Below are 17,988 nucleotides of genomic sequence, written 5' to 3' on the forward strand. Positions count from 1 at the left end.
GGGGATGACGTCGGATCGTCACTAGTTACCACATCCACAAAGTCAAAATAGGCTATATCGTAAAGATTCATTAAAATAAAAATGTGCTTTTTGGTCTTAATTTAATGTTAAGGTTAGGCATAATGTTAGCAGTTTGGTTGCGGTTTGGTTTAAAATCATTATAAAAAGAGACATTGTAGAAATAGGCGGGGTTTAGCCACAATTATGACTCTGTGACTGTAATAATTAGTGACGACCGTGACGTAGGGCTAGTTCAGAAAACGCGCCTACCGCTTGCCGGGGCAGGTTATGCTCTCATACCGAGGTTCAGACAGTCATGAGCTAAGCTGGCAACAGTTTTCCCACATGGTGATGAACAGGAATTACGGTAATATGATGGCCTTTTAATTGTTATTTTGGATAATCAAATAACGTGTTTTGATGTGTAGTTTAAAAAGTTTACTTAGCTAGTTGCCCGACGAATTTATTATTAATAACATGTTTTTTGAACTTTTTCTCTTTATTTAGCTACAGTAGTTAGCTAGGATGACGTTAAGGTTACTTCACTTGACAAGTTTTGTCACAAACATCTGCAATTAATATATACCTCGGTTATGTATATAGTTAAGTTTTTGTCTGGGTTTTGTTGATGGCTAACACAGTTAGCCAGCTATGAATGATTGGCAGTCACATGGCTAAACGGAAGTATTGCATCACAGCGCGCCTTTCTGGAAGATGTCCCGCCAGACTGGAATGTCGTTTGGATTTAACAATGGTTAACCCACTAAATTAGTTGAATATTTACTTTCAACGAATTATTGTCAGCTTGTATTCTGTTGCTAGGTAGGCTTTGCTTGCTACATAGTTCATGGATTTTGGAGATTAATTGATGGATGAAACCGCTGTTTCTAGGCTATTAACTTGTTTGTGAATTTACTGTTTCTGGTCAATTTGTGCTACTATTTCCAGAAGTTGGACCATCGTTACAGCACATCAGTGAAACATGATGAAAGAGATTGCAGCAGTGTTGTTTTTCCTGAAAAGACTGATCAAGAAGGTGGAAAGGTTGGATACCCAGAAAGTGGACTTGTTTGTGGAGCGGTTGACTGTTGCCCTGCAGGAGAAGTTCAGGGGGCATTGGTATCCTGACAACCCCAGCAAAGGACAGGCCTTCAGGTAACTAACTATGGATCAGATGCCTGTCTGTGGCCTTGCTCCCCCTATCTTGATTACCATATCAGTAGCTTTATCAACCTCTAGTCTAGGGCATCATGCCCTATGAAGAATAGGGTATGTTTTGGATATGCAGTGATTTGTATGATTGGAGTTATTGAAGGTCTATTGCATACTCTACTACTTTGCAGGTGTATTCGAGTGAACAGGTTGCAGAGGGAGGATCCAGAGCTGCTGCGGGCCTGCCAGGAGAGTGGCGTTCAGTACAAGGACCTTGGCCTGCCCAGAGAACTCACCCTGTGGGTGGATCCAGGGGAGGTGTGCTGCAGGTCAGTCTTATTTAAAACCATTGAATTGGTGTAAGCATTGGCTGGAGGGAGTGCACACTTTGGGAGATGGGCAGTCGCAGGGTTCGCACAAGGTGCTCGAAGTACTCTGAAATTCAAGTACTGGAATATCTTGAAAATCAGACATTTTCTCAAGTTGGTACTTGAATAAAAATGAGAGCAGGAAATCTTAAAATATGTTAATATGAATATTATTACATGTATTGGTCTTAAGAATTAATTTCCAGGCGTTTTTTTCCGCTCATGTGATTTGCGCTCAGGTTGCCAGGCGAGTTTGATCATTCCACTCACACTGCCACTCAACCAGGGAGGTACAGAGCTGACTGATGAGGCTCTGCCAAAAGGTCACATCGACAGCTAAAATGCCGGGCAAATATAGATTAAATTGTGCCTGGCAGGATATTGATGTTTTATGAATGGGTTTTGCCAGACCCAACCAACCCACATCATGCAAGGTGTGAAAAATGCATCAAAGATGTTGCCATTGCGAGCATGGGTGAATCTGCCCCGAAGAGCCACATGAAGGGGGAAAGACATAAAGCTGCAGCCCAGGCTGGCACCAGTTCTACATTGTGACTTTTTCTCTGCAACAACCTCCAGAGCTTTAGCAGCAATTGCACAACCAGACCAACCGGTAAAGAAACGTTTCAAACGTGAATTACTTCTGTTAGCTACATTTGAATAATGGAAAGAGCTAGCTAGCCTACTAGCTAACGTTAGCAAGCTAGAGTTTACCAGCTAGCTAGTTAGCTAATAAAACTAAGTGAACTGAAGCTGGAGTATTACAGAATTTATAGATAACTAGCACTTTATCTATGCCTCGTTCAAGGCTGTTGATATGGGATATTGAGTGTTGAATGATTTGGGCACAATGATGTTAGCCAACTTGGCTAAAATAGTGAGCTAACTAGCATTGAGTAGTCTGTTTGCAAGCTAACTAGCTGGCCAAATGTTTGCAAACTCTACCACTGTTAATTTCTAGATACAGGACTGTACATTTTTCCATCAAAGCCAGCCAAGATCTGCTGAACTAGGCATCATCATTCAGCACCATTGTTGCTGAAAGTAGTTTCTACAGCTGCACCTAATGGCAAGCTATAACGTTAGTCATTTAATACATTTATCTTTAAACCATGGTTTTCATTACCATTGTTCTATATGTTTGTTTAATGTCTGTTCGAAGGTAATATAGCTACAGGCATTGGTTTGAAGGGGACATTTAAAATGTATGTAGCATAGGCTATGTGTTTAAGGGTTGAAGATTAAATGTAAGAGGTAGTTGTATATACACTGAGCGTACAAATCATTAAGGGCACCTTTCTACTATTGGGTTGCACTACCATACCCGTTTCAAAGGCACTTATAGTTGAAGTCGTAAGTTTACATACACCTTAGCCAAATACATTTAAACTCAGTTTTTCACAATTCCAAACATTTAATCCAAGTAAAAATTCCCTGTCTTAGGTCAGTTAGGATCACCACTTTATTTTAAGAATGTGAAATGTCAGAATGATTTATTTCAGCTTTTATTTCTTTCATAACATTCTCAGTGGGTCAGAAGTTTACATACACTCAATTAGTATTTGGTAGCATTGCCTTTAAATTGTTTCACTTGGGTCAAATGTTTTGGGTAGCCTTCCACAAGCTTCCCACAATATGTTTGGTGAATTTTGGCCCATTCCTCCTGACAGAGCTGGTGTAACTGAGTCAGGTTTGTAGGCCTCACACACGCTTTTTCAGTTCTGCCCACACATATTCTATAGGATTGAGGTCAGGGCTTTGTGATGGCCACTCCAATACCTTGACTTTGTTGTACTTAAGCCATTTTGAAACTACTTTGGAAGTATGCTTGGGATCATTGTCCATTTGGAAGACCCCTTTGTGACCAAGCTTCGACTTCCTGACTGATGTCTTGAGATGTTGCTTCAATATACCCACATAATTTTTTTACCTCATGATGCCATCTATTTTGAAGTGCACCAGTTCTTCATGCAGCAAAGCACCCCCAAAACATGATGCTGCCATCCCCGTGCTTCACGGTTGGGATGGTTTTCTTCGGCTTGCAAGCCTCCCCCCTTTTCCTCCAAACATAACAATGGTCTTTATGTTCAAACTGTTCTATTTTTGTTTCATCAGACCAGAGGAAATTTCTCCAAAAAGTACGATCTTTGTCCACATGTGCAGTTGCAAACCATAGTCTGGCTTTTTTTATGGCGGTTTTGGAGCAGTGGCTGCTTCCTTGCTGAGTGGCCTTTCAGGTTGTTATGTCGATATAGGACTCGTTTTACTGTGGATATAGATACTTTTGTACCCATTTCCTCCAGCATCTTCACAATATCCTTTGCTGCTGTTCTGGGATTGATTTGAATTTTTCGCATCAAAGTACATTCATGCTCCTTCCTGAGCAGTATGACGGCTGCGTCCTCCCTTGGTGTTTATGCTTGCATACTTTTGTTTGTACAGATGAACGTGGTACCTTCAGGCGTTTGGAAATTGCTCCCAAGGATGAACCAGACTTGTGGAGGTTGACTTTTTTTTTTTGAGGTCTTGACTGATTTCTTTTGATTTTCCCATGATGTCAAGCAAAGAGGCAGAGTTTGAAGGTAGGCCTTGAAATACGAGTTTGAAGGTAGGCCTTGAAATACGAGTTTGAAGGTAGGCCTTGAAATACGAGTTTGAAGGTAGGCCTTGAAATACGAGTTTGAAGGTAGGCCTTGAAATACGAGTTTGAAGGTAGGCCTTGAAATACGAGTTTGAAGGTAGGCCTTGAAATACGAGTTTGAAGGTAGGCCTTGAAATACGAGTTTGAAGGTAGGCCTTGAAATACGAGTTTGAAGGTAGGCCTTGAAATACGAGTTTGAAGGTAGGCCTTGAAATACGAGTTTGAAGGTAGGCCTTGAAATACGAGTTTGAAGGTAGGCCTTGAAATACGAGTTTGAAGGTAGGCCTTGAAATACGAGTTTGAAGGTAGGCCTTGAAATACGAGTTTGGTGTTCGCCAGAAGGCATGTGGGAGAGTCCCCAAATATATAGACGGTACTCTGGTCAGACGTGACTAAAATTTGATCTTTTTGGCCATCAAGGAAAACGCTATGTCTGGCACCAACCCGACACCTTTCATCACCCCAAACACCATCCTCACAGTGAAGCATGGTAGTGGCAGCATCATGCTGTGGGGGTGTTTTTCATCGTCAGGGACTGGGAAACTGGTCAGAATTGAAGGAATGATGGATGGTGCTAAATACAGAGAAATTCTTAAGGGGGAAACCTGTTTCTGTCTTCCAGAGATTTGTGTCTGGGACAGGGGTTCACCTTCCAGCAGGACAATGACCCTAAGCATACTGCTAAAGCAGCACTTGAGTGGATTTAAGGGGGATCATTTAAATGTCTTGGAATGGCCTAGTCAAAGCACAGACCTCAATCCAATTGAGAATCTGTGGTATGATTTAAAGATTGCTGTACACCAGCGGAACCCATCCAAATTGAAGGAACTGGAGCAGTTTAGCCTTGAAGAATGGTCAAAAGTCCCAGTGGCTAGAGGTGCCAAGCTTTTGAGATATACCCCCAAGAGACTTGCAGCTGTAATTGCTGCAAAAGGTGGCTCTACGAAGTATTGACTTTGGGGGGGCGAAAGTTTATGCACACTCAATTTTGTTTTTTTGGGGTCTAATTTCTTGTTTCACAATAACAAATATTTTGCATCTTCAAAGTGGTAGGCATGTTGTGTAAATCAGATGATACAACCCCCCCCCCCCCCCAAAAAAAAATCTATTTTAATTAATTCCAGGTTGTAAGGCAACAAAATAGGAAAAATGCCAATGGGGTGAATACTTTCGCAAGCCACTGTTGGTACTTGAATTAAAATGAGAGGAGAATAGATAATGATGAAATGTTTTAAGAAATATTTTAGAAAAAATGTGTTGGTCTTGCAAATTATTTTCCTGTCAGACTACAGTTTTATTTTCCTTGTGTTTTTCACGCTGTGGTTACCAGTCGAGCTTGCGTATTCCATCCATACTGCCACTCAGCCAGGCAGGTACAGCACTGACTGATTAGGTGCCGCCAAACGTTACATTGATAGCTAATATGCTGGGCAAATTTAGATTCAATCCAGTCTTGTGCATATGGAAAATATCTTATTTTATTTCAGCACATGAAACACTACTTGTTTTATATTTGTGTTCAGTGTAGTTTATCTACTTTTTTTACCACTACATCACTGGACCCAAGCAACCCACACTGTAAGGTGCAAAAAATGAGTCAGACTTTGACATTGGAAGCATGGGTGAGTTGGCCCTGAAGAGCCACATGAAGGGGAAAAGACCAACGCTGCATCTTGCGCTGGCTGCAGTTATGCATGTGACTTTTCTTTTTCTCTGCAACAACCTCTAGAGCTTTTTTGCCGAATGCCTCATTCATGGGTGCCTACGATGTTCCGCTTTATCAAGTGGCAGCCATGCTCCTGCCGTTTACATTCCGTTTTCCTCACGTTGCCCATCCGACCGACACTGCTGCCAGTCGGAAGCAGGATGCTTTTTCGTAACTATTAAGTAGTAGATTCCCAAATGCCCAATAAAGTCATTGTGCTGTACTTGTGTTGAAATGTGAATAGGAAATGTGTTCACCACTAGGCAAAATCATCAGTATTGACTTACCACTCATGGTAGTGAAACAACATATTATTGAGTACAACTTGTAAGGTAGTGATGAATACTACGTTTTTTCCCCCATGAGGCTACTGCCAGCTGGTGACAACTAGAAACAATTTCATAGTAATATGAACTATTACAAACTAATGGGCCTTGAAAATAAATATTAGTGCTTGAAAAAATACGTAAGTCCTTGAATTTGACTTGCCACTGTCTGTACGAACCCTGCTCCAAGCAAAACAGATTTTCACATTTGTAGCCAAACACATTCAACGGTACCTTCAAAACTACCAAACTGACAGTCCCATTCCTGACAGCATACAGGGCAGACCTATTGACAAATGTCATGAGCAGAGTCTTTAAGAAAGAGGTGTGACACTCAGACTCCCTGAAATACACTGTGACAGAGGATGAGGCCATGGGCCCCTCCAAAGTTGACATTGGGTTTTCAAAATGTAAGGTGCTAAAACGAGTGTCTAGCAAAGTGAGTGGGAGAAGGATTTTTGCATTTGAGTGACAAAGTGCCTCTAGGTGTTGAGGCTGATTGCTCAAAACCCCAGTCAAGTCCAGTTTTGTGACGAAAGGCTACTTGTCTTGTCCCACAACAGATGACAAGGACTCCTGAAGCACGTGAGCGCAAATTCAAACGTCTCCTCACACTTAGTTGACCTGAAGAGTTTTTCTGTGGCATGTGACGACGCCCTGAGGCAGTTGAAGTTCTTCATACAGCAGGAGGTGTTGAGACATCACTGTCTGTTCAGTGAGTATGATCTGCAGAGAACTGCTCTGGACACCTTTTCTTTTTAGAGCGTCTGAAGGGTATAGAAAACAACGGAGACCTGTGGCCAGTAACTCAAATTGTCCTTGTGTTCTCCCATGGACAGGCCTCGGCAGTCAACTCCGCTCTCACTGTTGTCAAAAAAAAGGCGCAGTCCTCCACAGCACAGACTGGTGTATGACTCTTTTAGCGAATGCAGGAGGACTAAAGAATGTCAACATAACGCCACCAATTATCTTTCTGCAAATCAGCAAGGCAGAAATATCAAGACTACCTAGATGCACAGCAGGACCACGAAAAGGGAGAGAACAAGAGATGCCTGGAAAAGGACACAACTCTTGCAAAAATACATGGAAAGGGTAGCTGCAGAGGTGGAGACCTCAGTCCTGAGAATGCATAATCAAGTTCAACAGTTTCCAAAGTTCAATAGAAGATAAAAAGGCTGTGCTTACTGGACTGTTGTAAGCACTCACTTGCTCAATGAGTATGTTTACATGCACATAATAATGTGATTGTGGCTAGATAGTCAGCTTTATAATAGTTTGATTAAAACGTTTACATGCTTTGTAAGAATAACTTTCCATAATCTTGTTTACATGGACATATCTGAAGTCAGGCTACCTGATGGCACACTGATAAATGCAGAAAATCGTAATTCAAAATAAATGTTCTACCACAGAGTACGTTATTTTTGGGAAGCATATTTGATTGAGTTTGAAGACGATTTTGGTCTGTCCTACAATAAAGTAGTTTTATTGTTGTCATAGTTTAAAACTTACTCAATCATGTTGATCTCATTGACTCCTGATCTTTAATCCATAGCTCAATTTTTTTATGAATTTGATTTCTCCAGCAATTTGTGGCTTCAAATTATTGCTGCTACAGTTTATAAATAAAACGATTCACATATTGTGATATCAATTAAACATTGTGACATGGCATCTGTAAAGTTCTTAAGTAAAAATAACTACTTAAGTAGTACTTTAAGGTTTGGGGAGTATCTGTACTTTTATATTTCTGACAACTTTTACTTCACTACATTCCTAAATAATGTAATTTTTACTCCATTTTCCCTGACACCCGTTGACAGAAATGGTACAATTCACGCACTAATCAAGAGAACATCCCTGGTCATCCCTACTGCCTCTGGTCTGGCGGACTCACGAAACACATGCTTTGTTTGTAAATTATGTTGGAGTGTGCCCCTGGCTATTCGTCAATTAAAAAAAAATATATATATATATTTGTGCCCTCTGGTTTGTTTTTAATATAAGGAATTTGAAATGGATTATACTTTTACTTTTGATGCTTAAGTACATTTTAGCAATTCTATTTACTTTTGATACTTAAGTATTTGGTTTTAAGTATACTAAAGGCTTTAACACAAGTCATATTTTACTGGGTGACTTTCAATTTGACTTGAGTCATTTTATATTAAGGTATCTTAACTTTTACCCCAGTATGACAATTGAGTACTTTTCCACCACTGTTTCCACAACTAGAAAAAATTGCGTAATAGGAACTATTACAAATGCATGGTCCTGAAATAAATATTAGTGCTTGGAAAAAGTACTTATTCCTTGAATTTGACTTGCCACTGTCTACAAACACAGAGTCATTTTGAAGCCTTGTTGTTCCATTGTTTACCTCTTAACTACACCATTCATGTTAAATCCCTCTGGGTTACCAGTCGAGGCACTAAATTGTTAATATACATTCAGTGACAAAGAATTGTCTTGTTGGCTTCTTTTCCTCTCGTGCAGATATGGAGAGAGAAACCTTGCTTTCACTGTTGCCAGTTTCTCTGGTGACGACAAAGAGGATGTGACTAAGAAGGTGACCAGCGCTGTCGAGAGGGTGACATCTGACTACCACTCCTGTTCCTCCTCAGACGAGGATAGTGGCCTCAGAGAAACCCGTCCTCCACCTACCTTCCCTCAAAATCGCCATAAATACCAGGTACAACCAGTAACGAACATAGTCGTGTTCCATACAGTCTTGTCTGAATACCTCCTTGGTCGGCTCTGACAATGGGGGAAATATAATTGAAATTGACCCATGTTTTATTGTTCAAAGGTGATCTACCCAGCTACTCCTTTGTGGCGTCCTCCAGTGCCCAAGCAGAAGATGTGGCCGGGTAAAGGATATAATGGACGTCCACGTCCTCCTCACTATGACTTCAGAACCCAAGGTAGACCCACCCAGCCCTTCAGACACAACGACTGGGCCCCACCTGGCCACAGAAGGTGGCACGGATACTGGGGTGGCACTCCAGGCCTGGCTCACTGTTAGGGACCACTGTAGCAAGTGTTGCTGTTAGTGTTAGCCTGTTCCAGGTTCCCTGAGCTGTGAAAGGGTGACCACTAGAGCAAGCAATATAGTTCTTGTTGGAGGAGAATGAGAGGGCAAACTAAAATTCACTAACATGACTGACCACATTTTAAAAAACTATTTTAGTAGTTTAATAGTCACTCTGGAAACTCTTGAATTTGTTTAATTTTTGTTTGTTTGATAAGAACATTAACTCTTTGCACTTTAGACCATTTGTAATCGTGTGAGTAAAGGAATCTACAGTTGTAATGGAGAAGGAATTTGTATTTTCATGTATTTTATAGCTATGAAGATATATGTACTGTATTTATATTTGATGGATAATTGTCTGTTACCTACTGTACTGTCCATCAGTTATGTTCTAATGAGAATTTTTTATTTATACAGTTTACTCATGAATTGTGCCAACCTTAAATTATGAGACATTAAACAAATTTTCAAATCATACTCTGTTGCTGTTTTGAAATATTTTACTGCAGTGTAATTTGAATGCTTGTTGCCTTAATCCCATAGGCTTACAGTAAACACCATATTATATGCAAATACAATATGATTGTCTATGGCAGACAAAAATATTAATGTACATATTTGTATTACACCTGTTATTCAGATGTTCTGATCAAATGTGCGCACTGTCATTATAGACCTACATTGTAAAGCTTTTCACAACTATATTTTATAGCTTTAGCTTGTCTTGTTCTGTGTTTCAAAGTTGAACAGTAAATGTACTATTTCTATAACCATTGATTAGGAAGCTGTGTCCATTCAGTGTTGTGAACGCATGTAATACGACAGGGGGCGTGAGTGTCTTCGAAAACACGACTTTGGTACCCTCCGGAAATCACGTGTCTAGACTCCAGCTCTCCTAAATGCACCTGCTGAGGCGTAGAGGGATCGGAGAGTTTTGATGCTTCGGGAGAGTGCTCTGACAGTCGGAAGCACCGCATAAGTTTATTTTTCACCTGTGTTTTGAAAGAAAATTATTGGAATAGACCGAAAGTTATGGATTTCACGATACCCCACCTCTGCTGTGTATTGATTAGTCTTATCGCAGGTAAGTTTGGCGTCCACCGGCTACTTTAAAAAAAAATCCTACATTTTCATAAGCGCGGACGAAAATGGGAGTGCTGACGACGAGCAACATGCTAAAAAGTTAGATGTTTGAGAATAAAAGAACGAACTGGTTGTCTGTTCTATTGAATAACATGTAAAATAATGACTTTAGATTATACTAATTTGCTTACGCATGTTTTTACTTATAATATTGAAAATGGCTAGCTAGTTTACCATAGGAATTCAAACTAGCGTCAGCTAAATAACACTTGTCAAAATGTGATGACACAAATTATGTCCTTGAATTCTGGAATCCCAAATGTAGGCGCACTGTGCTTAAAGTAACGTAGATAGTTATTATTGAAATGACTGGAAATGCGTTTGACTTGAATAACGTATATGTTTCAACACATGGCTTATTGAACTCACATATTATGGATAATATGCTAGAACAGTTTACATTTTTTTTTACAGTAAACATAGTTGCTAAATTGATATAGGTTGCATCGTGGTGAGAATGTTTTTCCCTACACGCTGCAAAGCATTTTTTAACGCTACCTAGTTGTTTTTGTTTTGCAACTGGTAGTTAACACTCACACAATAGCCTGATCCGCCTTAAAACCTGTAAAGGGCTTCAAAGTGCTGCGTTTTCTGTCTGCCATCTGCCAAGACAATTTAAACTGTATTCCCCCCCCCGCAGGAGTCGAAGGTCTTTAAATGATTTGTAGGTGCTTTCTAAACCCAGACAGAAATTAATCTTAATCACATGTTGGTCGCTGAGTATCGACCAGATTTATGTCCCTGAATATATTGTTACTGTATGTGAGTGGGAACTTTTAGACCAACAGTAAGTGTAGCCCATTTGGTATTAGTTTTCTTTTAGTCTCATGGATGGAAAACAGAGGGCCTAATTAGTTTTAATTCACAATCCTTCACCAGTTATTTGTTGAGGACTCATGTAGGTGGCTCTGATTGAGGCGTGTTAGATGCTATGGTATCATAAACGCTGCTTGAACTGTCTGGGAACTGTTGAAATGCTTTTTGGCTCTCACATCATCTAGTTGGGATGGAAATCACCCTCTTATCAGCAGGTCAGGAGATTCAGATGGGTTGTTAACATTGATTACCTATAAAACTAAACAATACAGCTAAAACGTTTGTCAACTGGGATGCACTTTAGACAGTGTGTATTATTGCTATTGGGGAGCTCACTGCTACAGGGGAATTCAGCACTCCTATTATTATTTGTGTGTAGCTTGTCGCTCTCCTGGAATTTCCACTGAAACCAGCCCCTCCCTCTCTCACCACAGAAGTGAAACTATGGTACTGTAGATGGATTGTGTTACTGTTAGTATCAGCCTGTGTTCTGTAGCTCAAAGGTTCCCTGCTCTTTTAAAGTGTAGCTGCCACTGCGGATGGAGCCATGGTTAGGGCAATGATATTCCGCACCACTGGTTACTGATAAACCCTAGCAATAATGAATTGCTTCGTTGACACAGGCAGGCACAACTCTTTCTGCTGTGTTAAAGCCCTGGCACAGTGAGGGTAATGTTTAAAGGTCTGGTTAGGGCTGTTGTTATACTTGACCACCAGTGCATTTTTCTGTAATGCAATACGTTTTTGTACATGAGTAGAGGCTCATTACCATAATAATGGCTTCATGGGCTGATCATTTGGGGCGATGTCCTCTTCCCAATGGGGCGCATTTGGGGCGCTCATCCTCTTCCAAATGGGGATTCAATGCAACTAGGACATTTCTAGCCTATATGTTAAACTTCATGAAACTTTCATTATTTTATTAGGTCGACCTAAATGCTTCAACAAAAACATTTACAAGTAAATATCATACTATATAAAGCAAAGGATGTATAGCAGGTTATAGTTAGTTTCTGGAGATGTGATGTAACGGTTTCTTAAAACCCTTCATATAGACTAGCTTTGCCTACTGAAACAAATAAGCTTTTACAGGGAGCTCAATGTCAAAGGTGATTCTCCTCTTTCCGAGGCTTGTGTCAAGACTGTGTCCAAGGCGCTTCTGTGTTTGTCATGTCAGAGACACATTCTCTATATCTTCTCCATAGTCCTTGACAGCCCTGTCTAGTCCAGGCTGCATTAAGCAGATGCCAGTAGACATCCTCCAGCCAGTCAGCACTTTGATGTTTGTGTGGGGCCTGGAGTTGTGGGGCCTGGATGGTTATTTTCTCTGACACCTGAGGAGGTCTCCTGTAGAGCCAGCTCTGGTCCTCCTCCCCCTTCACCCCTGGCCTACTCTACCCCCCTTCATCCCTGGCTGTGGACTGGTCAGCGCTGAGTGAAGCTTGGGACATAGGGTAAGGTAAATGCAGAGCAGTGACTCAGAGTTCAGCAGACCAAGCATGTTGTTGTTACCTGATAAGCTTGCTGCACTCCACTCCCCTCTGGGAGCTCATTGCTAGGATACCTTTTCTAAACGTGCAAATCAATTATAATTTGTCACATGGTAACACAAAATAGTAACACAATAAAATAACAATAATGAGGCTATATACAAGGATTACCGACACAGAGTCAATGTGCAGGAGTACAAGGTAGTTGTAGGTAGAGGTAAAAGTGACAAGGCAATCAGGATAGATGATAAACAGAGTAGCAGCAACGTATGTGAAGAGTGTGTTTGTGTGGGGTTTTCTATTCTTGTGTTTGCGTGTGTGTGTTGAAGTGTCAGTGTAATGTGTGTGGGTAGAGCCCAGTGAGTGTGCAAGAGCCAGTGCAAAAAATGTAATTAACAGGTCAGTACTAATAGTCTGGGTAGCCATTTGATTACCTGTTCAGTAGATCCTGGGGCTGTCTCTGTTTATATTGGTCTGTCTGAAGGGATTCCTTTTGAGTCACTCATCAAATCAAAATTCTTAGAAACAAATGCATTTTTTAATGTTCACTTAGTCTATTGTTCGCTGATCATGACCAGGGTGAGATTCTTTTGACCTAACTTAAACTCACCCTTTCCGGTTTCGACTCAGAAACAAGCATATCATAATGTAGTATCTCTAAAAGTATTATGGGGTTTCAGGCATCCAGCCAGCCTAGTTTTCAGTTCTGCTGTCTGAAAGAAATTGAGATATATTTGTTCAGGTAATAACACAATTGCACAAGAACATATCATTTTATATTTGATGGTTTGGAAAGTCAGGCCCTTGGACAAATCTAGAAAGCGACACGGTAAGAGCGATAAGAGAAGGCATCTCGTGTACTGTTCAACCTGCGCTATTGTCATGCATGGACCCAATGTAGACAAGCAGCTTTGGCTTGAGGTCATGATTTCACATTCAGTTCTCGTGACATGGCTGAAACAGTCCCATCCCTCCTCTCGCTTCAAATACGCTCTGGTAGCAGCCAGCTTCCCCTCCAAACCAAAATCTGCCTGCCCGGCCCCACTCACTCGGCCCGAAGCCCCTTGCTTTATTAGAAAATAAAGCAAGAACACGTAGAGTCAGATTGCGCTCCAGGGACACCGCTGCTGTGTCCTCCACAATCGAATGATGAGAACAAAGGCACATGAATATTCAGAGACCCAGGCGGACCCTAAATATTTTAACATGCCGAGTCGTGCAGGCTCCTTGTCGAGTGACGACTCTTGTTTACTCGTCTGCATGGGAGTGTGAAACGATGCTGATCCCTTAACCTGAACACATCCGCTAACCCTGTTCCTTTTTCAAAAATATAATACATTTTCGATTTAGAGAGCGAGTGGACCATTTGAAGGTGTGCCGATTGCATTCCGGACAATGATAATGATTTAATAGTAGCTTGTGTTTTCAAGCTCTGTTTTTAAAGGCTGGTGGTGAGGCCAATGTTTTCTGAGTTATTCCTTATTCACAGGTACTGGGAGCAAATAATGCTGCCTGCCACTGGGCCGGCATCCGAAGCACTACACAGAGATGTTGGTAGCCCTTCACTTGAACCCTCCTGGTCATTTTATATTAACAGATGGTGTTAGTAGTCATACCAAACTTGTTTGAACTTCTGGCCAATTATTGAAGAGTTGGTCGTCTTGACCATCAATGTTTTAATGAGGGCATAAAGTGATGTGTCACTGAGATGTGATTGGTAAGAGAAGGTGAGATTGGAATGGGGTCGTGCCAGGACAACAACCTCAACGTGAGCAAGACAAAGGAGACGACCGTGGACTACAGGAAACGGTGGGCCGAACACGTCCCCATTCACATCGACAGGGATGTAGTTGAGCGGGTCGAGAGTTTCTTGCTGTCCACATCGCCAACAAACTATCATGGTCCAAACACACCAAGAAAGCCATGAAGAGGGCACGACAACGCCTTTCCCCCCTCAGGAGACGGAAAAGATTTTGCTTGGGTCCCCAGATCCTCAAAAAGTTCTACAGCTGCACCATCGGGAGAATCCTGACCGGATGCATCACCACCTGGTATGGCAAATGCTCGGCATCCGACCGCAAGGCGCTACAGAGGGTAGTGTGTACGGCCCAGTACATCACTGGAACCAAGCTTCCTGCCATCCAGGACCTATTATACTAGGCGGTGTCAGAGGAAGGCCCCAAAAATGGTCAGACTCCAGTCACCCTCCAATCACAGACTGTTCTCTCTGCTACCGCCAAGCAAGCCATACCGGAGCGCCAAGTCTAGGTCCAAAAGGCTCCTTAACAGCTTCTACCCCCAAGCCATAAGACTGCTGAACAATGAATTAAATGGCCACCCGGACTATTTACATTGACCCCCCCACCCCCTTGTTTTTACACTGCTGATACTCACTGTTTATTATCTATGCATAGTCACTTTACAAATGATCTCAACTAACCCCCACCCCCTCACATTGCCTCGGTACTGGTACCCCCTGCATATAGCCTCATTGTTATTTTATTGTGTTACTTTAGTTTATTTAGTAAACATTTTCTTCACTGCATTGTTGGTTAAGGGCTTGTAAGTAAGCATTTTGTGGTAAGGTCCTGTTGTATTCAGCGCATGTGACAAATACAATTTAATTTTATAAAACGTACTGAAATAGGGAGGGACTACCTGGACTAAAATAATCAGTCCTTTTATTTTTTGTAAAACGTTTATTGCTTGCCTAACGATCAAAATCCAGATGTGCTAAGTTGGTGGACGTGCACTTGTGAACGGACCAGGAGGCAAGAATTCTCCTGCTCTCTCCCCCTCCCATAAATAACAACAAGGCCACGGTGCTGCTGGTTCTCTCCACTCCCATCAGTCATCATCAGGCCGTCGGTCCGTTAAGACCATAAACACCCCACCACATGACTGGGCCACTCGATGTTCACATATGCACAGCCCCTCAACGCCCTCATCCCCTAATGAGGAATAATGGTCACCCTGACGGATAAATGGCTAACTGTGACAGAAATGGGATATTTCAAATAAATCTCTTTTGATATTTATCACACAAACTGCCCTACTGTAGATGAATGAATAGGCTAAAGGACCCAAGGAGCTTTCTCTTGCAGAACTTCTTTGCCAAATTTGGGCCATCTTTTGTTATCCACTTCTCTTTTATTTAAAGATGGCGCATGGATTTACTGTCAATGGCAGAATCCTGAGGTCAAATGTGCAGGTCTCTTAAAACCTTAAATATATCTGCCTATTTTTTCCTTTTATTCATTGATAGAATTTATGGTAGATTTTATCAAAGGGTGGGTCTAATGCTGATTGGTTAAAAGCGCATTCCAGCAGGTGTCTATTCCACAAGTTACCACCGGCGAAATCAATGGCGTTAATATGCCTATTTACTCTGTTCCATCTGACTGCGCAATCCACTGTCTCATCTGCCCAGGTAGGGAAGTTATAAACTTCATCTCCACTATAAAAAAACATCTAGACATTATCTCACATTTCTTTTCGACTAACATTTTTCAACAGCAGAGATTTGTATAAACCTTGCTGTCTCTCTCCGAAATTTCCCACAATGTTTCAATTCGATCTCCAACTGTCCCATAGTAATGAACGTGTAGGGGTCGGGACGAGAGGCAGGCATGCAGCGTTTCTCAGCCAGTCGAAATCATGATTCAGCTAGCATAATATTTATGGATATATACAAAGAAATGTCAATTGGAAAAAAGGTAAAACGAAACGAAGTGCAGCTAGTTTGCAGTCTTTCAAGCTTCAGTTTGACGTTGTTGTGTCCTAACTAGAGGTCGACAGATTATGATTTTTCAACACCGATACCGATTTATTGGAGGACAAAAAAAACGATACCGATTAATTGGGCGATTTTAGATTTTTTTATTATTATTTATTTATTTATTTATTTGTAATAATGACAATTACAACAATACTGAATGAACACTTATTTTAACTTAATATAATACATCAATAAAATCTATTTAGCCTCAAATAAATAATGAGACATGTTCAATTTGGTTTAAATAATGCAAAAACAAAATGTTAGAGAAGAAAGTAAAAGTACAATATGTGCCATGTAAGAAAGCTAAAGTTTAAGTTCCTTGCTCAGAACATGAGAACATATGAAAGCTGGTGGTTCCTTTTAACATGAGTCTTCAATATTCCCAAGTAAGAAGTTTTAGGTTGTAGTTATTATAGGACTATTTCTCTCTATACCATTTGTATTTCATATACCTTTGACTATTGGATGTTCTTATAGGCACTTTAGTATTGCCAGTGTAACAGTATAGCTTCCGTCCCTCTCCTCGCTCCTACCTGGGCACGAACCAGGAACACATTGACAACAGCCACCCTCGAAGCAGCGTTACCCATGCAGAGCAAGGGGAACAACTACTCCAAGTCTCAGAGCGAGTGACGTTTGAAACGCTATTAGCGCGCACCCCGCTTACTAGCTAGCCATTTCACATCGGTTACACCAGCCTAATCTCGGGAGTTGATAGGCTTGAATTCATTAACATCAGAGCTGCTGGCAAAACGCACGAAAGTGCTGTTTGAATGAATGCTTACGAGCCTGCTGGTGCCCACCATCGCTCAGTCAGACTGCTCTATCAAATCATAGACTTAATTATAACATAATAACACACAGAAATATGAGCCTTAGGTCATTAATATGGTCGAATCCGGAAACTATCATCTCGAAAACAAAACATTTATTCTTTCAGTGAAATACGGAACCGTTCCGTATTGTATCTAACGGGTGGCATCCATAAGTCTAAATATTCCTGTTACATTGCACAACCTTCAATGTTATGTCATAATTACGGAAAATTCTGGCAAATTAGTTCGCAACGAGCCAGGCGGCCCAAACTGTAGCATATACCCTGACTCTGCGTGCAGTGAACGCAAGAGAAGTGACACAATTTCACCTGGTTAATATTGCCTACTAACCTGGATTTCTTTTAGCTAAATATGCAGGTTTAAAAATATATACTTCTGTGTATTGATTTTAAGAAAGGCATGGATGTTTATGGTTAGGTACACGTTGGAGCAACGACAGTCCTTTTTCGCGAATGCGCACTGCATCGATTATATGCAACGCAGGACACGCTAGATAAACTAGTAATATCATCAACCATGTGTAGTTATAACTAGTGATTATGATTGATTTATTGTTTTTTTTTTATAAGATAAGTTTAATGCTAGCTAGCAACTTACCTTGGCTTCTTACTGCATCCGCGTAACAGGCGGGCTCCTCGTGAGGCAGCTGGTTAGAGCGTTGGACTAGTTAACCGTAAGGTTGCAAGATTGAATCCC

General features: G+C 41.1%; 2 protein-coding genes across 3 annotated transcripts in view; both read left to right on the forward strand.

Annotated features, from left to right (window-relative positions):
• The first annotated feature begins 243 nt into the window (after window positions 1-243).
• Window positions 244-9,703, forward strand: LOC129813184 (protein BTG3-like). 2 transcript variants are annotated; one of them, XM_055865454.1, is made up of 5 exons: window positions 244-367; window positions 949-1,155; window positions 1,344-1,481; window positions 8,689-8,884; window positions 9,002-9,703. In XM_055865454.1, the coding sequence occupies exons 2-5, from the start codon at window positions 983-985 to the stop codon at window positions 9,215-9,217; spliced, it is 723 nt and encodes a 240-aa protein (XP_055721429.1). In that variant the 5' UTR covers window positions 244-367; window positions 949-982; the 3' UTR covers window positions 9,218-9,703. The 2 variants fall into 2 exon arrangements, with proteins under 2 accessions (XP_055721429.1, XP_055721437.1); XM_055865462.1 differs by lacking the exon at window positions 244-367 and adding an exon at window positions 444-822.
• Window positions 9,704-10,141: 438 nt separating this feature from the next.
• Window positions 10,142-17,988, forward strand: part of LOC129813201 (coxsackievirus and adenovirus receptor homolog) — a 65,532-nt gene continuing 57,685 nt past the window's right edge. Inside the window, exon 1 of the mRNA XM_055865473.1 lies at window positions 10,142-10,310. Coding sequence (XP_055721448.1) covers window positions 10,259-10,310 — 52 coding nt within the window. The 5' untranslated portion in view covers window positions 10,142-10,258. The remainder of the gene's footprint in view (window positions 10,311-17,988) is intronic.

Source organism: Salvelinus fontinalis, chromosome 2 (assembly GCF_029448725.1).
Source record: "Salvelinus fontinalis isolate EN_2023a chromosome 2, ASM2944872v1, whole genome shotgun sequence".
Taxonomy (NCBI): Eukaryota; Metazoa; Chordata; class Actinopteri; order Salmoniformes; family Salmonidae; genus Salvelinus; species Salvelinus fontinalis.

Bases quoted from the DNA above. Each gene is read 5' to 3' on its own strand.
- LOC129813184 (XM_055865454.1), top strand. From the start codon at position 983: ATGATGAAAGAGATTGCAGCAGTGTTGTTTTTCCTGAAAAGACTGATC. The intron at 1,482-8,688 runs GTCAGTCTTATT...CCTCTCGTGCAG, and splicing joins CCAGGGGAGGTGTGCTGCAG to ATATGGAGAGAGAAACCTTG. The intron at 8,885-9,001 runs GTACAACCAGTA...TATTGTTCAAAG, and splicing joins AAAATCGCCATAAATACCAG to GTGATCTACCCAGCTACTCC.